Raw genomic sequence first — 26,623 nt, 5'->3', positions numbered from 1 at the left:
AATCAGGCTAACTGACTTTTTCTCACTAGACTCTTGAAAGGCAGGTCATCACAGTCATGATGCTTCAAAGCTAAAAGAAAACGAGGCACAATATTGTTTTAGCAGACATCTTGAGTTCCAATTTAGCAGACAATTTTTCATCAGCCATTGCAAAACCCCTGAATTATCCCTGGTCAGAAATGGGTTCTCCTCAGTACACAGTGGACTGACTAGCAGGAAACATCTGCAAAAGCTCCATACAAGCTATCAAGATCAACAAATCCAAACTTACTCCATGAGCTCCTGTTGCACTATGAATCCCAATGTTACCTAGTACCTGACATATGGTAAGACCTTATGCTTGTTGGTTGATCTCTTTACCCATACATTACATGGTATTACTTTCCCCTCTTTACCTTTCAGAATACTTCCCTTTTCTAGGAGCCAGTTAATTGGGTAGAGGGTCTTAACTTGGAGTCTGTAAACTTTTTAAAAATATTTTGATAAAAATATTTCAATGTTAATTGGTTTCTTTTGGAATTCTGTGTATTTGATTTATTTATTTAAAAAACATGATTTATTCTGATTATTTAAAAAACATGATTATCACTCCCAAGTGATTCTGAGGAGGGGTGTATAGACATTATCAGACTAAAGGGAACTATCACACACACACAAAAAAGGTTATGCACACCAGGTTAAAAAAAAATATTATAACAACTGAAAAGGACTTTGAAGTTTGAGTGCACATATATACTCAATTTAAATAACAACTAGCATGGGCATGGTATGTTAACGTTTTGCAAAGCCAATATGTTGCATAAGATGTTATTCATCGATCTACACAATTCCAGGAGGCAGGTGACATTATTATACCCATTTTACAGATGAGGAAGCTGAGGCACAGAGCAGTTAAAAGATGACTTGTCCTGGGTCATTCATCTGGCCAGTGTCTTTGAACTGAAATCTTCTTAACGTCAAGTCCAGTACCCCATCCTGTCACGATGAAGAGAATGAGGGCCAGACAAGGGAAGTGTCCACTAGGAGTCACACAGGGACTAAGACTTGCAGCCCAAGTCTTCCTACTACAAAAGCTGGAAAGGCTTGCTCGGGGTACGATGGAGGGAACGGACGGGCGTGTGAATGGAGGGACGTGAGAGCGCGGATGAGCCAAGGGAGTAGCGCTGCTCCAGGCGGACAACCTGACCGCCCCCGCAGAAACATCGGAGGGCGGGACGAGCCTCCCGGATTCCGTGAGAGGCGTGAGAGAGAGAAAGAAGACGCTTTCCCGCGGCCCCTTTAATAACAGGTGCGGAGCCAGAGACGGAGAGGAATGAGGGGAGGGTCCAAAGGCGGGACCTTATATTGGCTGCCCAATCAGTGTGAAAGAAGGGAGGAGAGGGCGGGCTCGAGGCGGAGCACGCTGTCTGACGTCATCGCGTCCCACCGCTCGCTCCCACCCCGCCGGAGGAAGTGCTGTGTTGGGCGCTTCCGGTTGTTGTCTGTCTGGTCGTGTGGCGACTGCGTGGAGGCTCTCGGGGCGTCGGCGCCGCCATGGCCGGCATCAAAGGTGAGGGGGCCGGCGAGCGGCCCTGCCGGGCGGGCGGCGGAGGGGCCGCGGGCTTGCGGCGACAGAGCGGGCAGGAGGGACCAGAGCTTTGGCCTCCTCCAGCCCCGCCTCATCTCTCTTTGTCCCCCTCCCCCGCCTCACGTCGCCGCCCCCTCCTATCCGCCCCCCCAGCTTCGCGCTCTCCCCACCTGGTGTCGCTGCCCCCCGCGTCCTGTCGCCCCCTCCCCTCCCCCCCGCTTCGTGTCTCTGTCTCCCTTCGCATGGCGCTCTTTCTCCCCCCACCCCCAGCCTAACGTCGCCGCTTCCCTTCTTTCCTTTCTTGGATACCTTTTGGAAAGCGCTTAAGCGCGGTACCTGGTAACAGTAGGCGACTAATAAATGTTTGTTCCCCTCCCCTCCCTTTCATTTCTCTCTTTGGCTTACTTGTCTTCCCTAAACGAGACAGTTTTTGTAACGTGCCCGGCACACAGTCAGTGCTTAATAAATGCTTGTCCCCTTTTCCTTCCCCTCTTCTCGCCCTCCCACGCGTCCATTCCGCAGCGAGAACTTTCAGAAACTTCAGCGAAATGGAGGTTTCGGTAACACCTCTGTTTAAAGTCCCTGCTGCACCGAGGCTAGGAACTCCTCCGGTCCTGCGTGCTCTCTCCCGGTCCACCCCACCCCAACTGAGCGCAGAGCCGGTCTGTGATCGCCTTCCCCCGGACTCCCTGAGCTACTTCCTAAGCGGAGGGCTGGGCATGGGGCATCTCGGAGGTCGGATAATTGTCGCGCTCCCCTGCGGAGACACGAGCTCCTTTTGGGAAGCCGCCCCGACCAGAAGCGGGGCTCACTCCCAAGTGAGCGTCTCCCACTCGGGGACATCCCTTTACACGGACTCTTTGTCTTCGCTACATTGTTACTGAATTCAAACCGCACTGGGTTATTGTTGCCTACAAATCTGCCTCCCTCACTTCTCTTTGGGCTCCACCCTCAGGGCCGGGCATGGCCTCCCAGGGGACTGCATTGGGTTTCATGGTTAATGACTCAGCTCCTTCCCTGCAGGCTGAAGCCACTGATTTGTGTCCTGATCCTGTTTTACGTGTTGTGGGTTCCAGAATCTGGTAGTGATAATTAGGAACGAGTTCTCCTACCCCTGGTGGGAAATTAAAGTATCCAGACTTTAAAAAGAGGAATTGTACTTACAAAGTTACTTTATTCTTTCCTTCTGTGGTTAAGTCACAAATAACCCACCCACACTTTAAAGACAGTACTAGTAGTGTTAAGATATTTTGAAGACGACTTCGTTCCTTTCTAGAGCTGATGTTTTGGAGAAAGGCTGAGCCCACTGGAAGTGAGGAGCTTTTTAAGTTAAGGGTTTTTTTGTTGTTGTTGTTGATGTGTTTGAAATGTGCTTTAGTGTCTTTAAACTCAATCCTAGTTCGGCTTCCTTGCTGAGATTTAATCACCAGCAGTTGTTTACAAAGAAAACATAATTTAAACAACAATGCTCGAAAAACCACTTTCTGTTATATAAGTATTAAACAGCCATTGTTGATTCTACTTAAGGCAAGTCACCGAACTTCTTCCAGTCTCAGTTTCCTCATTTGTAGAGTAAGGTTAATAATAACACCTACCTTACAGGGTTGTATCAAAAGAGCTAACAGAGCAGATCTAAGAAGGTAGTGACTTTTGTGCTAATAAGTCTGATTTCCAATTTTGATAAGTAAAAAATTGCTACCAAATTCATATAATTAGCACTTCATCTCTAGATATTATATATTTTTTCTGTTCCAACTCTAGCCTTGATAGAGGCTTTGGAAGTTGACCAGTCACGTTTACATTTGCTCACCACTGGATTGGGATAATGAATTATTACTATGTTATTATAACAAGGAAACAGTTTACATAGAAATGTTACTTCAATGTCAGCCAAATTATCAAGTTCATGACTTGTTTTTGCCAGCCTTGAGATAAACTACAATTTCGAAAAACTTTTTTTTTTGATATTTTTATAGGAATTTTATTTATCTAATGAAAGCGAAATCTTGTGTTTAGATAAGTGATTTTATTCCAATTTACACTTGAAATTGCTAAAAATTTTCAAGGGACCTATTGTTTAATAGATAACATGCTTCTGACTTCTTAAATAGAATATACCAAGCAGAATTTATCCTTGTCCTTACTGAAAGCCATCATTACTAATTATTGTACTGTATAAAATACATATTATTCATGAGTTTTTAAAAAGATAGACATAAATGGTGCAATAAATAGAGCACTGGGCCTGGAGGCAGGAGTATCTGAGTTAAAATATAGCCTCCTACATTTAATACTTGCTGTATGACCCTGAACAAATCACTTAACTCCAATTGCTTCAAAAAAAAAAAAAAAAGAGAGAGAAAGAGATTTGAATTGGTATCCTTTTGCCCTATTTTGAATTTGACTCATCAGCAAACATTTCATTCTCCAAAAAAAGAACAAAAAGATCTACCCAAAATTGTGGCTCTGGGGTCTAGGAAAGGAAGTCTGTTCAATTGAACAAGGTGATAAGGAAAATTAGAGTTATTTGTGAACTTCTATTTCCCTATGGTAAGTTGGCTCCAGATTGCCTCACTTTTTGAGTTTGGTGTCCACTTTATCTAATTTTCTCCTGGCTAGTTTGAGGCACTGCTGTGTGCTGCTAATACAAGTACAAACATAAGTCAACCTTTGCTCTCCATAAGCTTCTGAGGAGTGATACAACATGCTGCCAGTGGAGAAAATAGACAACCTATAGAATAGACAGGGTATGCTGAAGTGGGGATATCAGGTAAAGGGAAGATTCACTGAGTGAATCAGGAAAGGCCTGAAAGAAGTGCTCTTTGAGCTTAGTCTGGAAGAGAGCAATAGAGATTCAAAAAAGGGAAGAGGAAGAGGGAGAATAATGCAGATGTGGGGATAGCCTGCAAAGTAGTGGAGGTAGCTTTTATTATATTTTATAATATCGACACACCCTCAGTTTCACACTTATCTTTGATATGATGTCTAAGCTTTTTAGATTTTATTTTTTACTTTTGTAAAGTAAAATAATATGAGGAATGTAATTGTACTTATTTTCAAAATTGTGTAACTTAGTAATAAACAGAATTTGGCTGCACAGTAGATTGTATGGGGAAGATCAAGTGACCTCGATGGAACAGGACCACAGTACAGGTAACTTTCTAATAGCCCAGAAAGTAGTCAGGAACCAGATTGTGAAGAACTTTAAATCATAAAGCAGCTTGTATTTTATTCTGAAGGATTCTGTTCTATTCTAGGGGCTCACTGAAGCTTCTTTAGCAAAGCAGTAACATGGTCAGATCAGTCCTTTAGGATTATCCATCAGCAGCCATGGGCAGGATGAATTGGAGAGAAAGGAGCATAACTTCTGTAATAAATAGCCCAGGAGAGAGTTGGTAAGGGTATGTGGTGGTTGTAATTAGAATCTTATTAGAATAATGACAGGGAGAGATGGGAGAGATGTTGGGGACTAGCACTTAAGAGAGAAGAGGTCTGGATGTGTTCATTTTGGAGTCTTCTGAATAATGGTTATATAGAAAACAGGAGAGGTGCCATAAGATTGGAGAAGGGTAAATGTGGGTTTTCCACGAAAAAGGAGAGTCTGCAAAGTATGGAACAGTGAGCTTGATTTCTATTTCAGAGAAAATTCTAAAGCAGATCATTAAAGAGATTGGTAGGGAATTTCTAAAAATGAAAATAGTAATCACAGAAAACCAACCTGGCTTCAAGAACAGGTTGTTCCAGACTAACTTCATTTCCTGTTTTCACAGGATTACTAGATTAGTAAATGAGGCAAGCACTGTGTTAAGTGTTTTGGAGTTAATTTCATTTAATCTTCACAACACCCCTGCAAGATGGATGCTATTATTTCTATTTTACACTTGAAGAAATTGAGATAGACAGATGCTACATGACTTCTTAGGTTACATATCTAGGTAACTCAGATCTTCCTAACTCCAGACTCAGAGCTTTATTTCAGGCACCACCTACCTTAGGAAGCAACCAAAGGGGTTGTGATATCTATGTTCATATGTCTAAAGGACATATGTCATATGGAGGAGAGATAAGGGTTGTTGGAGGGGAACAGCAGATTACAAACAAATTTAGGCCTGATATCAAGGAAACCTTGCTACTAATTAGAACTATCCTAGAGAGGGAATAAACTGCTTCTGAGGATGGTGGGCTCCCCCTTCTTAGAGACCTCCAGAATATGGTAGTCCCAATTCCTTCTATGTAGAGACTGATCTGTAATGACCCTGCTGTCCTTCCATCATTCAAGTTCTTTGATTCTGTTCTCGAGGAAACAGATGAGATCACAGGAGAGTGTAAAGAGAGAAAAAGCAGGAAGGGGTCCAGGACAGCTCTGTTTTATAGCTGCCCATAGGGAACAAGGCTTGTGTGTAGATCATTGTAAAAGCTGGAAGAGAGCCACTCTGAGAACAGCTAAGTGGCACAGTGGATAGCGCACCAGCCCTGGAGTCCGGAGGACCTCAGTTTAAATCTGGCATCATACTCTTAACACTTCCTAGCTGTGTGTTCCTGGGCAAGTCACTTAACCCCAATTGTCAGCAAAACCAAGAGCCACTCCCAGAACAGAGCCATGAAACCCAGGAGGAAAGTGTCCAGAAGGGGTGGCCTAGTGAGCACCAATCTAGCCTCAAGAGAAATTAAGACTCAAGATTATTGACTATCAGTGCTGTTATCACCAGTCTGCTTTTACCACCTGCCCCTTTTTGCATTCCCTGAGGCATGATGTGCTATGGTTTGAAGAGCTAAATTTTAGTGCAATTCAACAGACCACCTTTTGAACTTCCTAGGTTGAAGACAGCTGAGAATTCTGGGGTCCCCTTTGTTAGGGGTGTTTAGATTTTATAACCAGTGTGCTTTCCCTTCAGGTTTTTAATGCAGGGGCATTTAGATTTTATGACCAGTGTGCTTTTTCCCTTCAGGTTTTTAACGCTCTTGGATAGTGATAGTCTATTTCTTGGTTAAATGAGTTGTTGAACCTTGTGTTCTCAATAGTGTATAACTTGAAAGACTTCAGTTACAAGAAGAAAGAGTAGGAGACATGCTTTCAAGTCCTAGCTTTTGATATGGAGGCCTTTATGTGATATGGGGCAAGTCAGTGCGCTCTGAGTCTGTTTCCCATCCACCCCACTTTCATTGCAATGCCACTTCACAAAGCTGCCGAGAGGACAATAATTTTGTACACCTTACAATACTCCCTAAATGTAATTTGTTAAGAGGTCATAGACTTGTAGAATGTCAGAGCTGGAAGACACATCAATCATCATCTAGTCCAGCTTCTTCATTTTACAGTTAAGACACATGGACTTGTGACCAGAACAAGAGACAACCAGTGAATATCCTTAAGTTCGATGACAAAAGAAAGGAATGTTGGCTCACCTGTGACAGTGCTAGAGGAACGTGTGGACAGGAGTGGTCCTGAGTGGAGAAGCAGAGATGAGTCCCTGTGAACCATCAATGAAAGGAATACCACATCCATGAAGTCATAGATCTCTCTATTGAAGGTTGTGTGGCTCACTGACTTCTGTCTCTCTAGAAACACATTTACATTGAATACTGTGAGCCAAAAGAGTTTCACAAAAACTCTGTACTCCAAAGGGCCCAAAGAGGTATAAAAACTAGAAATGAGAGCTTTCATAGCCAGCTCTGGCTCCAGTTGTATTCTATTCCAGCTGCCAATTATAGATGGAAGGAAAAAGCCATCTTTCATGCTGGTCCACCTGAATACCAAGTGTCTATCAGGAGTGCAACTCATTCAACAAGTGTGTGTTTATTGTTCAATGCAGGCTAATCATGGAAATGAAATTGAGATGTTATGCAACCTGATTTAAGTGTGGTGCCTCCCTCCCCCCTCCCATCATTTCAAGGTGATTTTGCTACATAATCTTATTTCATTCCTATGAAGCCCAAATTCTCCACCTACCTAGCCTCTTGCTTCCCCTACAGAAATCTTCTAGGTTGTGATGGTCAGCCTTCTCAAGCTACAAGAAATTGTGGCTGAGTTAGGCCATTTAGAAACATTGTCAATTTTCATCATTGTGTGTAAGGGGAAAAGAGTAAATAGAGTGACTGGGGACTGGGTTTGAAAAACTCAGTGGTCAGATCACTTCTGTGCTAACTCATCCCTATGCTGCATAATCTGTACAGTTCAAGGACTCTTGAGAGGAACTAAGAGATTCCTTGTTTAAACCATTAAAAGTGACTCCTAGAGACATTTAGGGGAAAGTATGTAATATGGAGACAGGAACCTAGCTTCACATCTGAGCGCCATAATTTAATAGGTCACTTGACCCCACCAAGCCTTAGTTTCCTCCCTAATTGCGTGGAGAAACAAATAACTTGTACTATCTTCTTGATCTAGTTGTCTGGGAGAATATTTTGTAAACCTTTCCTTAAGGACAGGCACAGTTTTGCCCTGGTTGTCTAGCACAGAGCCTGATATGTATTAAGCAAATGCCTATTGAATTGAATATTTAAAAGGTTAATTTATCATGCACGTATAGATTATGTGCAACACTTTTTTAACCCTTAGTTAAATTTTCTTCTTAGAATAATGGACTTCAGGGGCAGCTAGGTGGCACAAAGGATAAAGCACCAACCGTGAAGTCAGGAGGATCTGAGTTCAAATGTGATCTCAGACGCTTCTTGGCTGTGTGACCCTGGGCAAGACGCTTAATCCCAATTGCCTCAGCAAAAAAAAAAAAAAAGAATAATGGACTTCAGTGAAGAGAAATGATAGGAATGCTATGCTGACAGAGAAATGATACATATGCAGACTGAGACACATTTCTGGGCATGACCAGACCTGGGATTTTTTTTTTTTTTTTTTTTTTTTTGCCTATAAGAACTTGTAAGATAAGTTTTGTTTTTCTTTTCAAATTTTTAATGGAGATGGGAAGGTAGGAGAGGAAAAAACCCATACTTTATAATTTTTTAAAATAAAATTTAATTTTTAAAAAGTCTGTTCTTCATACCCCTCAATCCAGGGGTGATTCTGCTAGACATATACCCCAGGTAGGTCAAAGAAAGAAAGCTAAATTCCACAAATACACAAAATATTTAGAGCAGGAATCTGGAAAGAGTAGCTCAGAAATTAGCAGGACAACTTTGAATTTGTTGTGTACCTGAAGAGAAAAATAAGTTGGATATAGCAGTGTAATTTTGTACTAGATGAAAAATACCCTGCTTAATTGGTACTTGTGACACTTAGAATGAAGAAACCAGGTGAATGCCAGTTGACTGGGACATGTCTGATCAAAATAGTCTAATGATATAATGAAATTTTATTATGCTGTAAGAAAATAAGTAGAAAGAATTAACAGAAACATAGAAAGTTGTAAAGACAGAGACACAGTAAAATAAATACCAGGAAATGATCTAAATGATGATGATAAAGTTATAAAAGGGGGGGAGGGGGTGAAAATAAACTCAACTTATAAAAATGAAACTTGTGTCTAAGAAAGGAAATGAGAGAAAGGTGAGAACCTGTTGTTGTAAAACATCATGTACTTATACTAGTAGAATCTGTTGATATATTGCCAATTTTTTAAATTCTCTTTTTAGATTTTATGTTACAAGGAATGGATTGCTGTATAGTTGGGGATGAGGGACACATTTGAAAATGAAGATGTATAGGAGATACAATAAGAGATTAAAACCTCAGAAATATGTTCTACTCCAAAATATAAAATGAAGTACTAGGACTGGAAAGGAACTTGAAGACCATTTAGTCCACTTTCTTCATTTCACAGAATCAGAAATTTCACAACCCAAAATTCTAAGCAATATGAAAAAAAGGAAGCATGGCTAGACAAATTTCCTGTGAAAGTGATTTGAGGGATTGAGGAAACTTGAAACAACTTAGAGTTAACTGTGTTATGTGGAAGGCTAATGATTTGGGGCTGTATGAACACAGACCTAACATCCAAAACAAGGAAGGTCTCTCCTCAAACACCACTTCTGAATTATGTTTGGTTTCGCTGCTACGTTTTAAGAACATTGACCAGCTGGAAGGTGATCAGCAGTGAGTTGAGGTGGGGAGAATCCTTAAGAGTATTCTCTCCAATGGGGCAGCTAGGTGGCATAATGGATAGAGCACCAGCTCTGAAGTCGGGAGGACCTGAGTTCAAATATGCCCTCAGACACTTAACACTTCCTACCTGTGGGACCCTGGGCAAGTCACTTAACCCCAATTGCCTCAGCTATATATATATAGTCTCCAAGAATAAGTGGAGGAAATGGAAAAGTTGAATCTTCAGAAAAGAATATATGGAAGAAATAGATTCAAATTTACAAGAACAAGAGCCATTCCCCAGAAGAGAAATGGTCAAAGGATATAAACAGGCTTTTTTCAGAGAAGTCCTAGTAACTGCAAATTAAGGCAATTCTGAAGTAACATCTCATATCCACTTGATTGGCAAAGTGACAAAAAAGCAAGATGACAGTTGTTAGAAAGTGGGAGGACAGACTGCACTGTTGGTGGAGCTGGGAATTGGGCCAGCTGCTCTAGAAAACTACTTGGAACGATGCCTCAAATATCACAACTCTGCATATTCCCTTTGATGCAAAGATACTGCTATTAGGTCTGTAGCTCAAAGAGATCAAAGAAAGGAGAGAAGGATCCAGGTACAAAGATATCTCTAATAGCTCTTTTTGTAATGACAGAACCAGAAACTAAAGGGGGGCCCATAAGATCAGGAAGGGTGAAGCAAATGATGTCATAGGAATATAATTTGGAATGCTGTAGTATTGAAGCAAAGGACAAAAAAAGTCAATTCTGCAGAAACCTATGAAGATGGGCTAATGCAGAATCAGGTGAGCAGAAGGAGAGAAGAAGGAATAAGCATTTATTAAACAAATACGATGCATTAAACAAATTTTAAAATATTTTCTTATCAACATGATAGCTGCATGATCCTCTGGCCCAGAGGGCACAACTGAGGACCATAGGAAGAAGTTAAAAGAGAGATTTTAGACTTGACAAAAACCTAAGCTCCATAATTGAAATGAATGCTACTTTAGTAGGTCTAATAACTCCACATCATTTCTGTTTGTTAACAAAAAGACAAAGAAATTTTAACTTACAGAATATATAAATTACTAGTGAATTTTTACTTACCAAGGCATACAGAAAGCTATATAAACACTACAAATCATTCTTTATGGAAATAAAAGCAGGCCTTTCTTTTTAGGAAAGTGTTAATTTTCTATTTATTAAAACAGACTTAGAAACAATATAAAATACTACAAAACACTTTCTGGAAATGAGAAATATTAATTTCTTATAAGTAGATCAAGCCAATATAATTTTTAAAACCACACCTAAATTTACTTATTGTCATACCAATGAAACTACCAAAAGATTATTTAGATCTAGGAAAAAAATGGTTGACCCTTCATTTAAGGGAACAGAAAGGCCAGACATCTCAAGGGTTTGTTTTTTTTTTTTAGTGTGAAGAATAAGAGTTTAATAGTACCATATTCCAAACTCTAATACAAAGCATTAACTATCAGAAATATTTGGTATTGATAAAAACAAATCATTTAATAGAATAGATTAGATATATAACAAAAAGAAGTAAACAGAAAAATTATAATGTTTAAAACCCAGAAACCCCAACTCCTAGGGTAAGGACTCATTCAACAAAGACTGCTGAGAAGGGTAGAAAGTAGTCTAGCAAAAATTAGATTTATATCTGCCACTTATATACTACATAGCAAGGCAAGCTCCCTATGGATACTATAATAATAGTAACAATAGCTAGCCTTTATAAACACTTTATAAGTGCTTTGTAAATATCTCATTATCCACATAATATTCCTTAAAAGTAGGTGCTATTATTATTTTAATTTTATAGATAAGGAAATTGAGGCAAATAAATTTGTTCAAGGTCACACAGCCCCAAAAGCATGCAGAGTTGGCTATTAATTCAGATTTTCCTATCTCTGGGCCCAGTATTCTGTTCATTGCAGCACCACCGTTTACCTGCCTTATATTATAACTTAAATAAAAGGTTACATTGTAAACAAGAAATACCAGGGGAGATTTTTTTTTTCAGATTTGGACAGGGGAAGAATTCATAAATAAGGTAATGTTATTACAAAAAAATCAAAGTTTTTGCACAAGTGAAACACAGTTAAAGTTAGAAAAATTGCTAGGGAGGGGATATCTTTGCAGTAAATTTTGCTAATAAAGATTTCATTTCCTATATGAACTGGTGCAAAAGTTTAAAATGAATCCAAAGATTCATTTTAAAGTCCAAAGAACTGGTGCAAAAGTTTAAAAGCGCCACTGCCTAATAGACAACTGGTCAAAGGATATAAACAGGCAGTTTTCAAAGGAAGAAATCCAAGTTGTTTATAACCATATAGAAAAAAATGCTCCAAATCATAAATAATTAAGGAAATGCACATTAAAGTAATTCTGAGACTTCTCGCCTATCTGACTGCTAAAGATGCCCTTAAAAAGGAAAATGACAATTTTTGGAACTACTATGGAGAGAGATGCACACTGCTGCAGTGTTAGTAGAAGCTGTATGGTGATGGGAAATAATTTGAAACCATGTATTCAAAGAAACCAGTCCACATACCCTTTGACCCAAGTAAAGAGAGTGCAGGGAAAAAGAAAAGGACCCAAAAGTACAAAAATATTTGTAGCAGCTCTTTTTGAAATGGCAAAGACCTGGGAACTGAGAGGATGCCCTTTAGTTGTGAAATGATTGACTAACTTATGCCACCTGAATAAAATGGAATATTATTTCATCATAAGAAATTATAGAAAGGTTGTCAAAGAAACTTGGACATACTTGTATCAACTAATGCAGAGTGAAGTGAGCAGAACAGAATAATTTAAATGGTACAGAAAAAAAAGACATAGTTTTAGCTGTGATTAGTGTAGGAAAAAAGTCTTTTTCCTATTGTTTATCAGGGTTTTCTTTTTTCAATTAATGGAGAGAAAAAAATCCTTGTTAATTGAAAAAAAGTAAATTTTTAAAAAATAAAATTAGATTCAAATTGAATCCTGGGAACTGGGACTTTCTCACTTTGATTCTTTGTTAATTAGGATCAAGAGGACACTTTATGTGCATAGTTTTGTTTTGTTTTAATATTTCTTAGTATGATTGGGTATTGGATTTTTTTGTATAAATATATAAGGATATAAGTAACATTTTTGTTGTAATTAAACATAATTAAATCATAATTAAACTCATCTTGCGTGTGCAGATCTCACATGACAAAAAGTTGAAAACCTACTCTGTGGCATTGCTTCCTTGGGAAAGAGAATGTGATACAATATTATGTTCCTGATAAGAGACTTATTAAACTGCATCAAACCTTTAGTCAGATAGATGGACTCATTGGGCAGATAAGACAATTGTTAATTATTAAATAACCAGGAAATAAATCTTTTAAAGGTCATTATAGGTTTATCAGCCTATGAGGAAAACTGATTAGAGTTAGAAAAACTAGGTTGTATTTTTTTGTTTGTCTCACTTGGAACATTTAATTTGATTCCCAACTTCTTGGGTAAATATTTTAACCTGTTTGTTGTTTTTCATTGGCTGCCCTTTGGGAATGTTGTGAAGGTAATATGACCATTAATATTGTGGAACTTTTTGTTCTTGGTAGATAAGATGCTATATAAGCTTAAGGTGATACTATAGTAATAATGAAAATATATACCACAGAGTTGTGTTTTTTAAAATATTTTAATTTTTTCCCAATTAACATGTAAAAAAAATTTTGAGTTCCAGATTCTTTCCTACCCCTCCCCTCCATTGAGAAAGGAAACAATTTGATATAGGTTATACATGTATACTCAAACAAAACATTTCCATATTTGTCACATTAGGAAAGAAAACAGCTCTCCCGCCCCCCCCCCAAAAAAAAAAACCCTTAGAACATTTAAGTTCATGTTAGTCTTTCCAGATTTTCCTGAAAGAATCCTCTTCATCATTTCTCATAGTACAGTAGTATTCTGTCACAATCATATACCCCAACTTCTTCAGCCATTTCCCAATTGATGAGGAAGCATTCCTTCAATTTCCAGTAATTTGCTTCTAGAAAAAAACTGCAATACATTAAGTTCTTTTCCTTTTTCTTTGAGGTACAGACCTTGTAGTATTGCTGGGTTAAAAATTATGCAGTTTTATATGCTCTTGGGCACAGTTCACTTTCTCTGCAGAATGATTGGATCAGTTCACAATTCCACCAAGAGTACATGAGTATCCAAGTTTTCCCACATCCCCTCCAACATTTGTCATTTTCCTTTTCTCCCATATGAGCCAATCTGTGAAGTAATACCTTAGAATTTAATTAGGTTTTGGTGTAGAATTTTACTATTGTGGTCCCTAAACTGAATAGCCAGAGTCATACAAAGCATGTCTAGAGACAGGTTTTAGAGATCAAGTAACAGTTTAATTATTTTCAGAATAAGGAATGCAGTGTGCAAAATGGAAGTTGCCCTGGGTAGAAGATCTTTATCTGTTGCAGGAAGATAGAGATTTTATATACAAATCATAAGTGGGAAGGGAGAGGAGTAGGTAAAATACAATACAGTCATTTTTATTTAGAGCCTGAATGGTTTCCCATGACAAGACTATGAATGTAGGACAAAATGAGTGTTCTCCAGTCCTCTGGAGTCCTTCTTAAGTGATTGTTTCAAATCACAGGGAGTTGGGAAGTTATTTGATGGGAGGACAGGACCAGAGTTCTGTGATAGAAATAGATCTACAATCTTTGATTCATTTCAACACAAAAGTGTTGGCAAAAATTTATTAATCGGGGCAGCTAGGTGGCACAATGGATAGAGCACCAGCCCTAAAGTCAGGAGAACCCGAGTTCAAATCTAGCCTCAGATACTTATTACTTCCTAGCTGTGTTATCCTTGGCAAATCACTTAACTCCAGTTGCCTCAGGGGGAAAAAAAGAAGAATTTATTAATCATTTCAAGCTGCTTTGTGCGACTAATTCCCGATCCAGAAGAGGCAACTGAGAGATCTAAATTATTAGTATATACATATATATGTATATATACAGAATGTTGGTAATTATAAAACTCATAATCATTTTTCCTATTTTTAAACCATTTTATGAATTTTCCATGAGAAAATACTTACTTTAACTGCCATAACAAATTCTGAAGATAAAATTTTAAGGGGCAGCAAGGTTAGTGCAGTAGATAGAAGGCTAGGTTTAGTCTAGAAGCCCTGAGTTCAAATCCTGCCTCAAAAACTTCTTAGCTGTATCATCTTAGGCAAATCATTTAATCTCTCTTTGACACTGGAGAAGGAAATTAATGGTGAACCAGTCCAGTATCTTTGCCAAAAAAACCCTAAGCTCACAAGGTCACAAGACAGGACTTGAAACAACTGAACAAGAAGATAAAATCTAAATGATGCAGTTCTTTCTTTTCTTGAAACTTGTGGCAAGCACAGAAATGTTAAATTTTTTTAAAATGCTTTATCATATTCCCCCAAATTATCATTTTTAATCTGATAAATATGTGGAATATGCTTTCTTCAATGACAGGGTTTGCTCATGTCACTATTGCCTACATGTAATATCAGCTCAATGACCCAGTAGTTTTTAGATGTTCAAAATATTAACAGTTTTAAGTTTTTTCCTAGGCTTAGGTGGCCAAGTTTATAATATTAGCAGATTTACTCTGCTTTTTATTGTGGTTATATGGGTATCAGATATACTGCCCCACCTCATATTCACTCTATTGCCAAGCCCTGTCTACTTCCCCTTTGTAAGGCTTCACCAAATACTTTTCAATCATCAAAACCCTCAAGACTTTATGATTGGCCTGATATCCACTTGTGCCTTCCAATCCCTCCTCCTCCCCTCCCCCCCAACTCCTTGTTTGCTCAAAGCTTCTAGTGATCACTTAATTGTGTGGAATCTTAACCTTTCTTAACCTCTCACATTCTGAAAACCTGTTGGTCAGTGTTACCTTCTATCCCACAGTACCCAGAAGCTTGCAACACTCTGGAAACCCAACTTTTTAGCATTTCTCACAATTTTCCAATGCTATAATTAACATATCATGGTCAAAAGCCTAAAGTAGATCAAGCCTATAGGCCTCAGTTTCGGCTTCTCCGGAGTCACGTGATTTTAGATAAGGCCTGGACTATGTGGCCAAAGAAACTTGTACATCACCTTATCTACTACATTCCACTGACCAACTAGGGGAACAGTAGACTTATGTGACCAATTACAACATATAGAGGGTGGGATTTTGGAGGTTCCTTGTCTGAAATGTATAAAAACTGTAAGCATTTTCAAGGTTCTGGCCCTATCCTGCTGTGAATTTGGCTCACAAACCAGGATGGGGTCCGCTTCTTGAGATTCTAATAAATAATTCTGCTTTCTATGAGTGATCTCTGTTGTAGTCAATTTGGGTAGGTCTTTATATCCCAAACACTAGGATTTGGCTAAATTTTTGTTGTATAACAATGTCACCATGGCCACAGTTGATTCATTTTGCCTAACAAGTTTTCATGAAACCAGTGAAGAAAATCAGATGAAACATGCCTGTATAAAAAGTAATCATTTTTTAAGCTTTAAACACATTGCAAATAAATACTATTCGCTTTTAACAAATATGCTGATACTCAGTATTATCCACAAATATTGTTTGTGAATACAAGAAACTTTCCATCATGAGATACTCGTTAACTTTCCCTTTCATCCATCATCTGATCAGGGGACATCATGCTGAGTCCAGTCTAATAATATTTCATTAAAGAAATTAAAAGTCTTCTTGAGATACATGTGTGATTATCCATGTAAAAATCATCATTGTATTGCTGTCTTCATAACTTCAAAAAGGCTCCTGATGTGATTTTTTTTTTTTTTTTTTTTTTTGAGGCATGCTGGGTTAAGTAGCTTGCCCAGGATCATCCAGCTAATAGGTGTCTGAGGCTTGATGTGAATTCTGATCTTCCTGACTCCAGGGTTCATGCTCTATTTACCATGCCATCTACTTGTCCCATGACATTACTTATATTCATTTAGTCAAGATCTGGTTAGGGGAAGAAAGACCCTGGAATAGATTTATTTTTGGCTTTTTTTTTCCCCCTTAGGAGAGGGGAAACATCACCATATTTGAAGGCAGGGAGAAGTAGGAAGAACCAATGAAAAAAGAAAGTGATTGAAGGTCCCTGAAAGAGATCAGTTGACTGATGGCAAAGAATCTTAAAGAGGAGCCAGTAGAAAATTTAGTCCAACACTCATAATTAAAATGATAATTTGTTGTTATATATTTTGAATTCTCTTTGATGTTCTGCTGGCCACATGACAATGTTTTCTTTTGTTTCAGATTCCTTTTCTGTTTTTTTTTTCCTTATTCTGTTTTTTTTTAATAATTTTTTTTTTTTAAAAGAAAGAAAATGTAGTCCAAGTCACACAAAGAGGGATTATCTTTAGTGAGAAATAATTGTTGGGGTTGTTAATGTTAGTGATGTTAATTGTTTTCCTAATATTGAAACACTCCAAGAGACCAATCCACTCATCATGAATACTTTTGGGGATATATTGTTCTTGAGGTTTTTTTGGAATTTTATTTATAATTTTTTCATCAATATTCATTAGTCATATTGGTCTTTAGTTCTCTTTTAAGTATACCCCCCCCCCCAAAAAAAAAAGAACATTTCTATATCTGTAGTAGAGTAGAAAAAACATTCTATGTTTATTTTTATATAAAAATGTCTAATTAAATCTCTATTGCTTTGAAAACTCTCCGGGTCATCTAGAATCCTTTCTGAATCTTCTGCTTTCTTCTGTGCATTTTTAGAAGTATTTCTTTTTGGCAATAACTTGCTAAACATACCTTAGTCAGAGCTTTCCCTCTTCCACATACCAGTTAACAAAGAAAACTCCACAAGTATCTATAAAATAACTTTAATCTAGAACATTAAAATGTGTTATACTCAGATGCTTAGTTTAATGAGTTTGGAATAGAATACCAAAATTGAAGAATGTGATAATATGATTTGAATTTTAAAATTTTTTTATTTTTTCTCCATAGTATTTTATTTTTCCAAATATTTGTAAAGATAATTTTCACCATTCATTTTTGTAAGACTTTTGTTCCAGATTTTTCCCTCTAACTCTCATCCCTCTCCCCTCCCCAAGAGAGCAAACACTCTGATGTAGGTTATATGTATGCAATTCTAACATGTTTGTCATGTTGTGCAAGAAAAATCACACCAAAAGGGAAAAAATCATTGGGGGAAAAAGTAAACAAACAAAACAGGTGGAAATGATGTGAATATTTTGAAAGTTGATACTTATCTTTCAAAATACTGCAAAAGACCATTAGTTGGAGAGTAGGTGATTGAGATAGTTCCAGAGGCTGGCTTAATTTTAATGCTCCTTCCCCCTTTTTAAAAAGAAAAGCAGAATTTTTACTTACAAAGTTATAAGCTATTCTTTTTATAATACATCTAGGTATTTTCAACCATATAATAATACTAATTGAAGCTGTGATTTAAATGAATGAATATTTCTATTTTTTGTGTTTTCCTTGCAGCTCTGATCAGTTTGTCCTTTGGGGGAGCGATTGGGCTCATGTTTTTGATGCTTGGATGTGCCCTTCCACTATACAAGTATGTATGAACATTTTCTCTTTCATTGTGTTAAGGTTGTCTTTAAAAATGGTGTTTTAATGATCTCAAAAGGAGTCGCCACCAAATTCTTATAAATCCCCTCAGCATGGGGATCAGAGGCTCTGCTTTTCCATTCCAGCCTTGCTCCAATCAAAATAATGATGACTGCATTCAGTTACCAAATCAAGTTAAGTCTTGAAATAAATCCCAATATCAGAGCTCTTAGGAGACAAGACTCTTGGTAGTCATTTGTTTCAACCCTACCAGAATAGGAATCTCTTTTGAAAGGGACAGTGTATTTAATTATTAAATACACTCTACCAAGCATTGTGCTAATCACTGGAAAGACAAATACAAGCAAAAAGTATGTATTTTCCCTCAAGGAGTGTATGTTCTAACGGGAAAGACAACACAAAAGGGAGTTGAAATGAGGATGAAGGAGAGTAGATACCTTCATGTCATCAAGGTGGTAAACTCATGCAGATAATCAGAAGGTGAGACAAGTTAGAAGTAAACATGGCTCATGTGGATAGATCCTCAAATGGAATTTTGGAAGAGGCTTTAGGGGTGAAAACACCTCCTTAAGCATAGGTACATGGAAAGATAAGCATTAAATCCTCAATAAATGATTATCTAGGCTTTAATTCAAGAATTACAGTGCTGAGGAGCTCACTACTTTTGAAATAGCCCTTCTGCTTTTAAACAACTTAATTGTTCAGAAAGTTCTTCAACCTCAAATCAGTTTCTGCAGTTGATATCCATTGCTCCAAGCTCTTCTCTCAAGCACAAAACAGGAGCCTAATCACTCTAGCTTGTGATATCCCTTTGTCATATCCTTGGAAGAGCGTTCTGAAGCTGCCATGTCCCTTTGAGTTTTCTCTTATCTTATTATTTTTCTTACTCAGCATCTCTAGTTTCTTAACTTACCCTGATTTGGGAAATTCTAGTCCTATCATCATCCTGGTAAACTCTTTTCTAAAATGTGGGACCAAGCTGGAACATAGTATTCTAGAGGTGACCTAAGTAGAACTAAAGGCAAAGAATTACCACCTCTTTGATTCTAAACATAAGGTATCTCATTATAGCCAAAAATCACATCATCTTGTAGCTAATATGACACATTAAGCTTTCAATCCACTAAAAGCCCCAAATCTCTTTTCATACAAATGGTACAATTAATTTTTTTAATCTAAGTATAGGACTTTGCATTTATCCCCATTAAAAAGCCTTAAATTAATGGCAGCTAAGTGGTGCAGTGGATAGAGCACCAGCTCTGAAGTCAGAAGGACTTGAGTTCAAATTTGGTCTTACACTACCACATCCTAGTTGTATGACCTTGGGCAAGTCACTTAACCCTAATTGCCTCAGCAAAAAAAAAAAAAAGAAAGAAAAAAGAAAAAACCTTAAATTGTATCTTTAATTAATTACATCAGTAAAGATGCCAGAATTTTTTGAGATCCTGCCTCTCTTATCCAGTACATTAACTGTCCCACTCAGCTTTGGGGTATAAGCAGATCTGGCTAATATGCCAACTTTGCCTTTATCAAAATAATAGGGAATAGAATAAGACCAAAGACAGATTTTTGGGGTGCTTAAGAGTTTCACCCAGTAATCTTCACTCACTGGTTCTATTCATTGAACCATTCTCAAACCTAGAAATGGGACAGTGACTACTCTGGGTATAAAGGGTCATTGGAATACTTTTTAAAGTCTGGGGGCTCTTGCAGCAGAGAATGGATTCCTCTCCTTAGGGATTGCCAAACCAAGGCTGGTTGAAAACGTGTATGGTGCAGTAGTGAGAATTCTTTGGGGGCTGGGGACAAGAGTACTTGGTTGCTATTGTGTTGGGATGGGTGGGATCAAAGTAGAGATGAGGGAAGAAAGTGTTCCAAGGTATTAACACCTTGGGAAAGAAGAGGAGGGTTAGGCGTGGTCTAAAAGGATTCCGTGGGACCAGTGAAAATCCAGCGGATATTGATAGCTAAGCAGGTGGACTTTGAAACCTTACATAAAATCTTAGCAGATCAGATGATTGAGGAATTCTGTGGGAGGAAGTGCCAACTGCTTTCACAGTATGAGGCCTTAGAACAATTGATGGCCACAGGTGGTGAGTCTTCATCATGGAACTGGAAAGGGACTTTTGGGAGAATCTGTGAGCATGACGACTCTTTCTCTGTCAAAGCTAACTAAATAAGGTGTCACCTATTCTCCACACCTTGTTTGCATATGATCAAATATTGGCTGTGATGGAAGTGACACTTTTACTGTGGAAAGGGGTAGGGGGGGATGGAGGAAAAAGGCAGGCAACCTCACGTGCATAGGAGTTTCCTATGATTGAATCCATTCAATCAGTTACTGGTTGGCTGCCCATTAGGTGCTTGGTGCTGAGGAAGGTGTTGTGAGGACTAGGCATGTAATCTCATTAGTATAGAGAACTGCCAAGGAGAATCTTCTGACAGGGCTCAGCACCTGCTCTAGGACATAGTCTGAGATTGTCAGGGTCACACAGTCGGACATGCAAGTTGGTTCTAGGTTTTCCTACATCCTTCTCCTCAGCCAACAATCTATCCATTGTACCAAAGAAATGATGGAAAATAAAATAGGATTTCCCATGCAGCCATGTCATACATAGTCTGTTGGGTAGTTGGTACTAGACACTGTGTGTTTAACTTCTGAGGAGAGTACTAGTAACAGTATATTGCAGTTTGGAAAAAGTAGATCTCTTTGGGAGCTTGGGAAGTTAAGTAAGACTTTGTGGAGAGATAACTGAGCCCTGAAGTCTGGAGAATCGGAAAGGTGATGATGAGGAAGAGGAACAGCATGAACGCAGTGACTTGGTTTTGAGGAGAAGGGCACAGGAAGGAATTGGTTGTACTTCAACAGACACTTCTGTAGAGTATGGTGGGGCCAGATCAGAAGAGTTTCTACTTGGTATAGCAGGAAGCCCCAAGGCCCTGTTATGGATAGCACAAGATTCAAGTGAAAATGGCTCTGGTCCTAGCTATAGACTATAGAAGAAGGTGGACAGAGCATCAGGCCTGACGTCAGGAGGACTTGAGTTCAAATCTGGCCTCAGACACTTAACACTTCTTGGCTGTGTGACCCTGGGCAAATCACTTAACCCCAATTGCCTCAACCAAAAGAAAGAAAGAAAGAAAGAAAGAAAGAAAGAAAGAAAGAAGGTAGACTTAGGAAAGCCAACTGGGAGGTTTATCCAGTGTCATGTGCTGAGATGAGCAAGGCACGTTGGCCTTCAAGTCAGGAGATCTAGCATCTGATGTCACATCCGGTATTTATGAGTTCTGTGTGGTGATGGACTTCAGTGTCCTCCTCTGTAAGGTGCGTTGCTGCAGGCCTCTTCTCTGGTTGTGATCCTGATTGTGGGGTATTGGAAAGATTAAACAAGCTTTGCCTGGTGTTTGCAGCACGCAGAGGTCTCTTTTAAGGAAAGTCATTGTTCTGGTTCTTTGTAAAGATAAATGTTATTATAAACTTAAGAGGAGTGAATGGCTTTGACAGCAGAAGCTTGGGTGATTTCCTCATTCTATTTTTTTTTCTTTTTGCAGCCAATACTGGCCCCTGTTTGTTCTGTTTTTTTATGTCCTTTCTCCTATTCCATATTGCATTGCAAGAAGATTAGTGGATGACACAGATGCCATGAGCAATGCTTGTAAGGAACTCGCCATATTTCTCACAACTGGCATTGTTGTCTCTGCTTTTGGACTTCCTATAGTGTTTGCCAGGGCACAACTGGTAAGTGTGTTTTATTTGACATAGCTTTATTTGAAGTGACGGGGAAAGGATGGAAGAGGGAAGGGAGAGAGGAAGTCAAAGGGACACAAACACCGAGAAAGGGAGAAAGATGAATGGATGCATTGCATGCATGCCCAATATTTCTGGGTTACCACAATCCCAAACTTCATTCCTTGGCACCACCTTACTGCTAATTAGCCTATTGCTGGGACCATCTTGAGGCCTTTCCAGCTCAATAAGATCCACCACAAACATAGCATTTGAAAGCCAAGGGTGTTCCCTCCACCCTAATGAGATTTCAGAGAAGAACATGATCAAGAAAAGGTCTTCCTTCAGGGAGGACTGAATTCCACTAGTAATGTCCCCATTAAGCCATCCAAGGATAGTCTTTTTATTTTTTCCTCTTTTACTGACATTTCCCCAATGTACTGAGGTTTTCAGAATGCTTTAAAAGCATGATCGTTTATGATCCACACAACCCTCCTGTAAGATAAGTACTGCAGATACTATTCTCCTCAATTTACAGATGAAAAAAATAAAGCTGGAAGAGGGTAAGGAGTGGGAGTACACAGGGTCACTAGTTAGGAAGGGTCAGCAGACTTGAACTCTGGTCTCATCCTGACTCCCAAGACAAGTAGACTTCCCTATACACATTCCTTGCCTTGGCTATCCCAGTTTCTCCCCTCATTTAGTCCTTGAATACATTGTGAGCAGCCCACCCAAAAATACGTAAAGTTTTTCTTAACAAAACATGAGTTAAAGCAAATGCCTTTAGAAGCAGAAACAGGAACCATTGTCCATCCCCAAGTCCAGTCATCTCCAAGAGACCAAAATCAGATGAGAGCAGCTATCAAATAAGACCCTTCCTTCCCAACAACTACCCAAGTGTGTTTGAGCAGGATCCAAGGTCCAGGAAGCAGTTGTAGTCCAAGGTGTCCAAGCTTGCTGGCTTCATGAAGGAAATAACTCAGTTCTCTTCTCTCCCCAGATTCAGTGGGGGGCTTGTGCCCTGGTTCTCACGGGCAATACAGTCATCTTTGCAACGATCCTTGGGTTTTTCTTGGTCTTTGGCAGCAATGATGACTTCAGCTGGCAGCAGTGGTAAGAAGGAACTTGGTTACCAGACTCTCCTAACGCGAACCTCTTGTCATTTGGTGGCCATCCATGCCATCCAGAAGCTGGAAGAGAAGAGGAGACAGTCGAGCAGGTCCCAGGTGGCTGGTCTTCTGGGGACAGACTCTACTCGCTGCTGCTGGGTGGGAGAGCATTTCCACAGTGACTTGCTAAAGGGTTCACAGACTTGTTTTTTTAAAGCTAGGGTGGACTCCTCTGCTTTTCATGGAGCCCTGCTGAGTTGGGACGTCCATCTTAAGTGTTGTCCCTGTTCAGTGTTAGCTCCATTGGCCATGCCCCTGCCCCCTTTTTAAAGGAATAAAGCACTACTTGAGTATGCGAAAGTAATGCCTGCCCTCCAAAGGCCACGGTCCTGGAATCTAGGTCCAGTTTAGTCTCCAGAAATCATCTTCAATTCCTAAATAGCTCCTGTGTTATAAAAATGACGTGCTTGTTCAGACAGGATGACGGTTCCCATTGCCGAATAGCCATGTTGATGATGGCACAAGTGGAAGAAAACATGACAAGTGCCGAAGAATCCACAGCTGGCCATACCTCAGTGGGACTGATAAGTCTTAGTGGCCAGGCCCAGGTTGGGGGTTCTACCCATGACAGGTGTTTGAGTCATGAAAGATTATTTTTGGAGTTACTCAGAAGGAGTGTTTGTTGCTCCTTTAATTATTTCCTCATTGAACTTCTATGCTGGAGATGTGAGAAAAGAGATCTTTTATGCCTGGTTTTTATTTGTGTTTCTTGTGGTTATAAATAGATTGAGCTACATTGTGGGGAGCAACCAGTGTTGCAATTCCATTTTTAAAGGCCTGTTTCTATTTATATGTAAGATTTTTGATCTTGTCAGCAGCCTTTCATGTTTTACTCTAGGTAAGATGGATGTTGATGGCACTACTGATGATTAAAAAGTTTTATGTTTGCAGCATCTAGAAAAGAAAGCCCTCCCTCTCCCATGTCCCTTTTAAAATTTATTTTATACATAGTATATCTTAACTAAAAATACTTTTCAAATGTAGTTTAAATAATACTAAACGACCAGGATTGCCATCCTGTGTAGTCAAAGCATTACATTTTTTCTCTTTGCAAGTCTTGAAATGATTTCTCAAGTGATTTGTCAGTCTTGCAGCTCTCATGTTAATAATCTTCATGTTTAGTCGATGACAATTGTAGTTTAGTGTTCTGTAATGTTAGGTCACATGTAACTTAATATTTAAGACAAGTTTCCTGCTTACATCTTGGCAGTCTGATAGCCATCCTGTCAGACTTGCCCCTTCCTTAAGCATTCATTTTGTTGTGTATTCAATTCATGTAATGTCATTGGCTGCCTCTATTGCCATTTTAGACACAAATCTAACCCACAAAATGCTCAGCTGCATATCTCATTCTTAACCGAGCTTGATCAAATTGTGTATGTGTGTGAGAAAAACAGAGAGACACAGAGAGAGAAAGTTTACCTTTTGATGTATTTGATGCCTTAGTGTACTAGGCACATAATAATTGTTAAATTGAATCTTGAAAAACTTTGAGATTCATCAACAACTATTCTGTTAGTTGGTTTTTTTTTTTTTTGTTGGTTTTGTTTACTCACTGTACTGATGTATATACATAAAAATGAGTTCATTCTTAGACAATGGTGAATGATCATGATAGTTACTATTTGCTTTTTTTTTTTTATCAAGTTTATTCCTGAAGGAAGTGGGAACAGATGTTGGACATGTTCAGCTTATTCCTATAGATATATAAAATCACCTTGCATTGTTTTTCTTGCTAGGAAATGAGCAACAAGATCATAGGGACAGCTGACCGAGAGTACACTGTGTACCTAGAAAGTTTTTATGTGACTCCCTACCATTGTGGCCCCTTGCCCCTTCAGTGGGGCTGAAAATTACCTACAATGTTAAAATGTGTCTGACCCCTACTAGTCCAAGAATGCTGAGTAAATATGCATTAGACAACTGTGGATGTGATTGAGAACTTGCCATGCCTTGTGATCCCCCCACCCAGTCTATGAAACTTTCCCATTTTCTGTTATTCCTCTTAGGTGATGTCAGGGTGGCTCATTGCTCCCTCCTGTTTATTTCCTTGGCCATACGTCTTTTTTCTACCTGCTGCACACACTTCTTATATATTAATGGCAGTGGGGGCAGCAGCATTGTGTCTCAGAGCTTGCTCACTAGGCTTGATATAGTGCTGCTGCCACCTCTGGTTTCTAGACTAAGATACTTAACATGTGGCTTTTCCATAAAATATGCATTGATAGAGCATTGCTGTCCAAGAGAGGGAAAACTTTTGATGACAAAACAATAAAGATTTTAAGTTCTTGTTTTTGCTTGTGGGATTTTTTATTTTTATTTTATTTTTTTTTTTTTTAGCAAACACATGCGACGTCCTGTTTTTCATTTCTGAGGTGCTTCTAGTCTTAAGGAAATTAAAGAGTTAAAGAAGCACATGACATGATAGCATGGCTGCCTAGCTAATGGTAACCTTGCAGCGCAGTTTTGTTTCCAAAATTAAAACTGAAACCATGGTAACAAATGTTCCTTTCTCGTGGTTGAGACTCCCTGATGTGAGACATTAGTGAAAGGGGGCCAATAAGGTCAGGAAATGACATTTTGCCTAACCGTGTTTGCAATTGAGTCACAAAAGGCAGGTCTCAGAACCATCTCAGAACTTAATCTCAAGACCTTTTTATTGTAAAATTGCTGCAAATATTTTTAAGGTCGTATTTTTATGGCATAGTGCTCCTAATACTGTTATTTCAGCTGGCTTTGCTTAAACAAACATCAAAGGATTATTTCTCTATTTAGTCTGAAAAATTATATGTATTAGCATTATAAATACAAGCACTACTCTTAGGTCAAGTATGCATTCTGTTGCAAATCTAAACAATCCATGAAATTCCACATTTTCAATAGTATGGTTGTTTTTACTTGTTGTTTCAGTCTTTGTTGAGAATATAAAAAAAAAAGTCAAACTTTAGTTCACTTTGAAGCCCCCTGGATGAAAAGGTCTGACCATCCAGATAACTTTATTAGGGTACCTTATTTAACATCTAATCATGTACTTGGGATACACAGAATCTCAGAACACACCCTAAACCAAACATAAGAAAAGCAACATATAAGAAAGTTGTATGAAGATCGATGTTTTCCTCTACAAAATAAAATCCAACAAAGATGTTAAGAGGTAGGAAAATGGTTCAGCAATATCAATTAATATTATTGAATGTATCCCATGGTCTATGTTACGTTTTTCACTCATAGTCCAGGATTCCCCTTTGCCCTGAAAGAAAGGAGATAAATATTCTCAACTTTCCTGTGGGGTGGGCTTCATCCTTATAATTAAACCAAGATTGATTCATTTGTTCTCTTCATTTACGTTGTTGTCATTTAAAATATATTTTTATTAATTTTGTTATTTACCAATTACATGTAAAATTTTTTCAGTAATCATTTAAAAAATATTTTGTTTCAAATTCTTTTCTTCCTTCCCATCCCTCCTTGAGAAGGCAAGCAATATGATATCAATTATACATATG

At 38.6% G+C, this 26,623-nt stretch overlaps 1 protein-coding gene across 1 annotated transcript; it reads left to right on the top strand.

The window, feature by feature from the left end:
• Nucleotides 1-1,428: 1,428 nt before the first annotated feature.
• On the top strand, nt 1,429-25,410 carry LEPROTL1 (leptin receptor overlapping transcript like 1). The gene is made up of 4 exons (XM_012551919.2): nt 1,429-1,549; nt 18,132-18,207; nt 21,774-21,960; nt 22,949-25,410. Exons 1-4 carry the CDS (start codon nt 1,534-1,536, stop codon nt 23,063-23,065), a joined length of 396 nt encoding a protein of 131 aa, XP_012407373.1. The 5' UTR covers nt 1,429-1,533; the 3' UTR covers nt 23,066-25,410.
• Nucleotides 25,411-26,623: the final 1,213 nt, after the last annotated feature.

Source organism: Sarcophilus harrisii, chromosome 6, assembly GCF_902635505.1.
Source record: "Sarcophilus harrisii chromosome 6, mSarHar1.11, whole genome shotgun sequence".
In the NCBI taxonomy this organism is placed as follows: domain Eukaryota; kingdom Metazoa; phylum Chordata; class Mammalia; order Dasyuromorphia; family Dasyuridae; genus Sarcophilus; species Sarcophilus harrisii.
The sequence above is the reverse complement of the archived record's forward strand: the minus strand, read 5'-3'. Positions and strand labels throughout refer to the sequence as shown.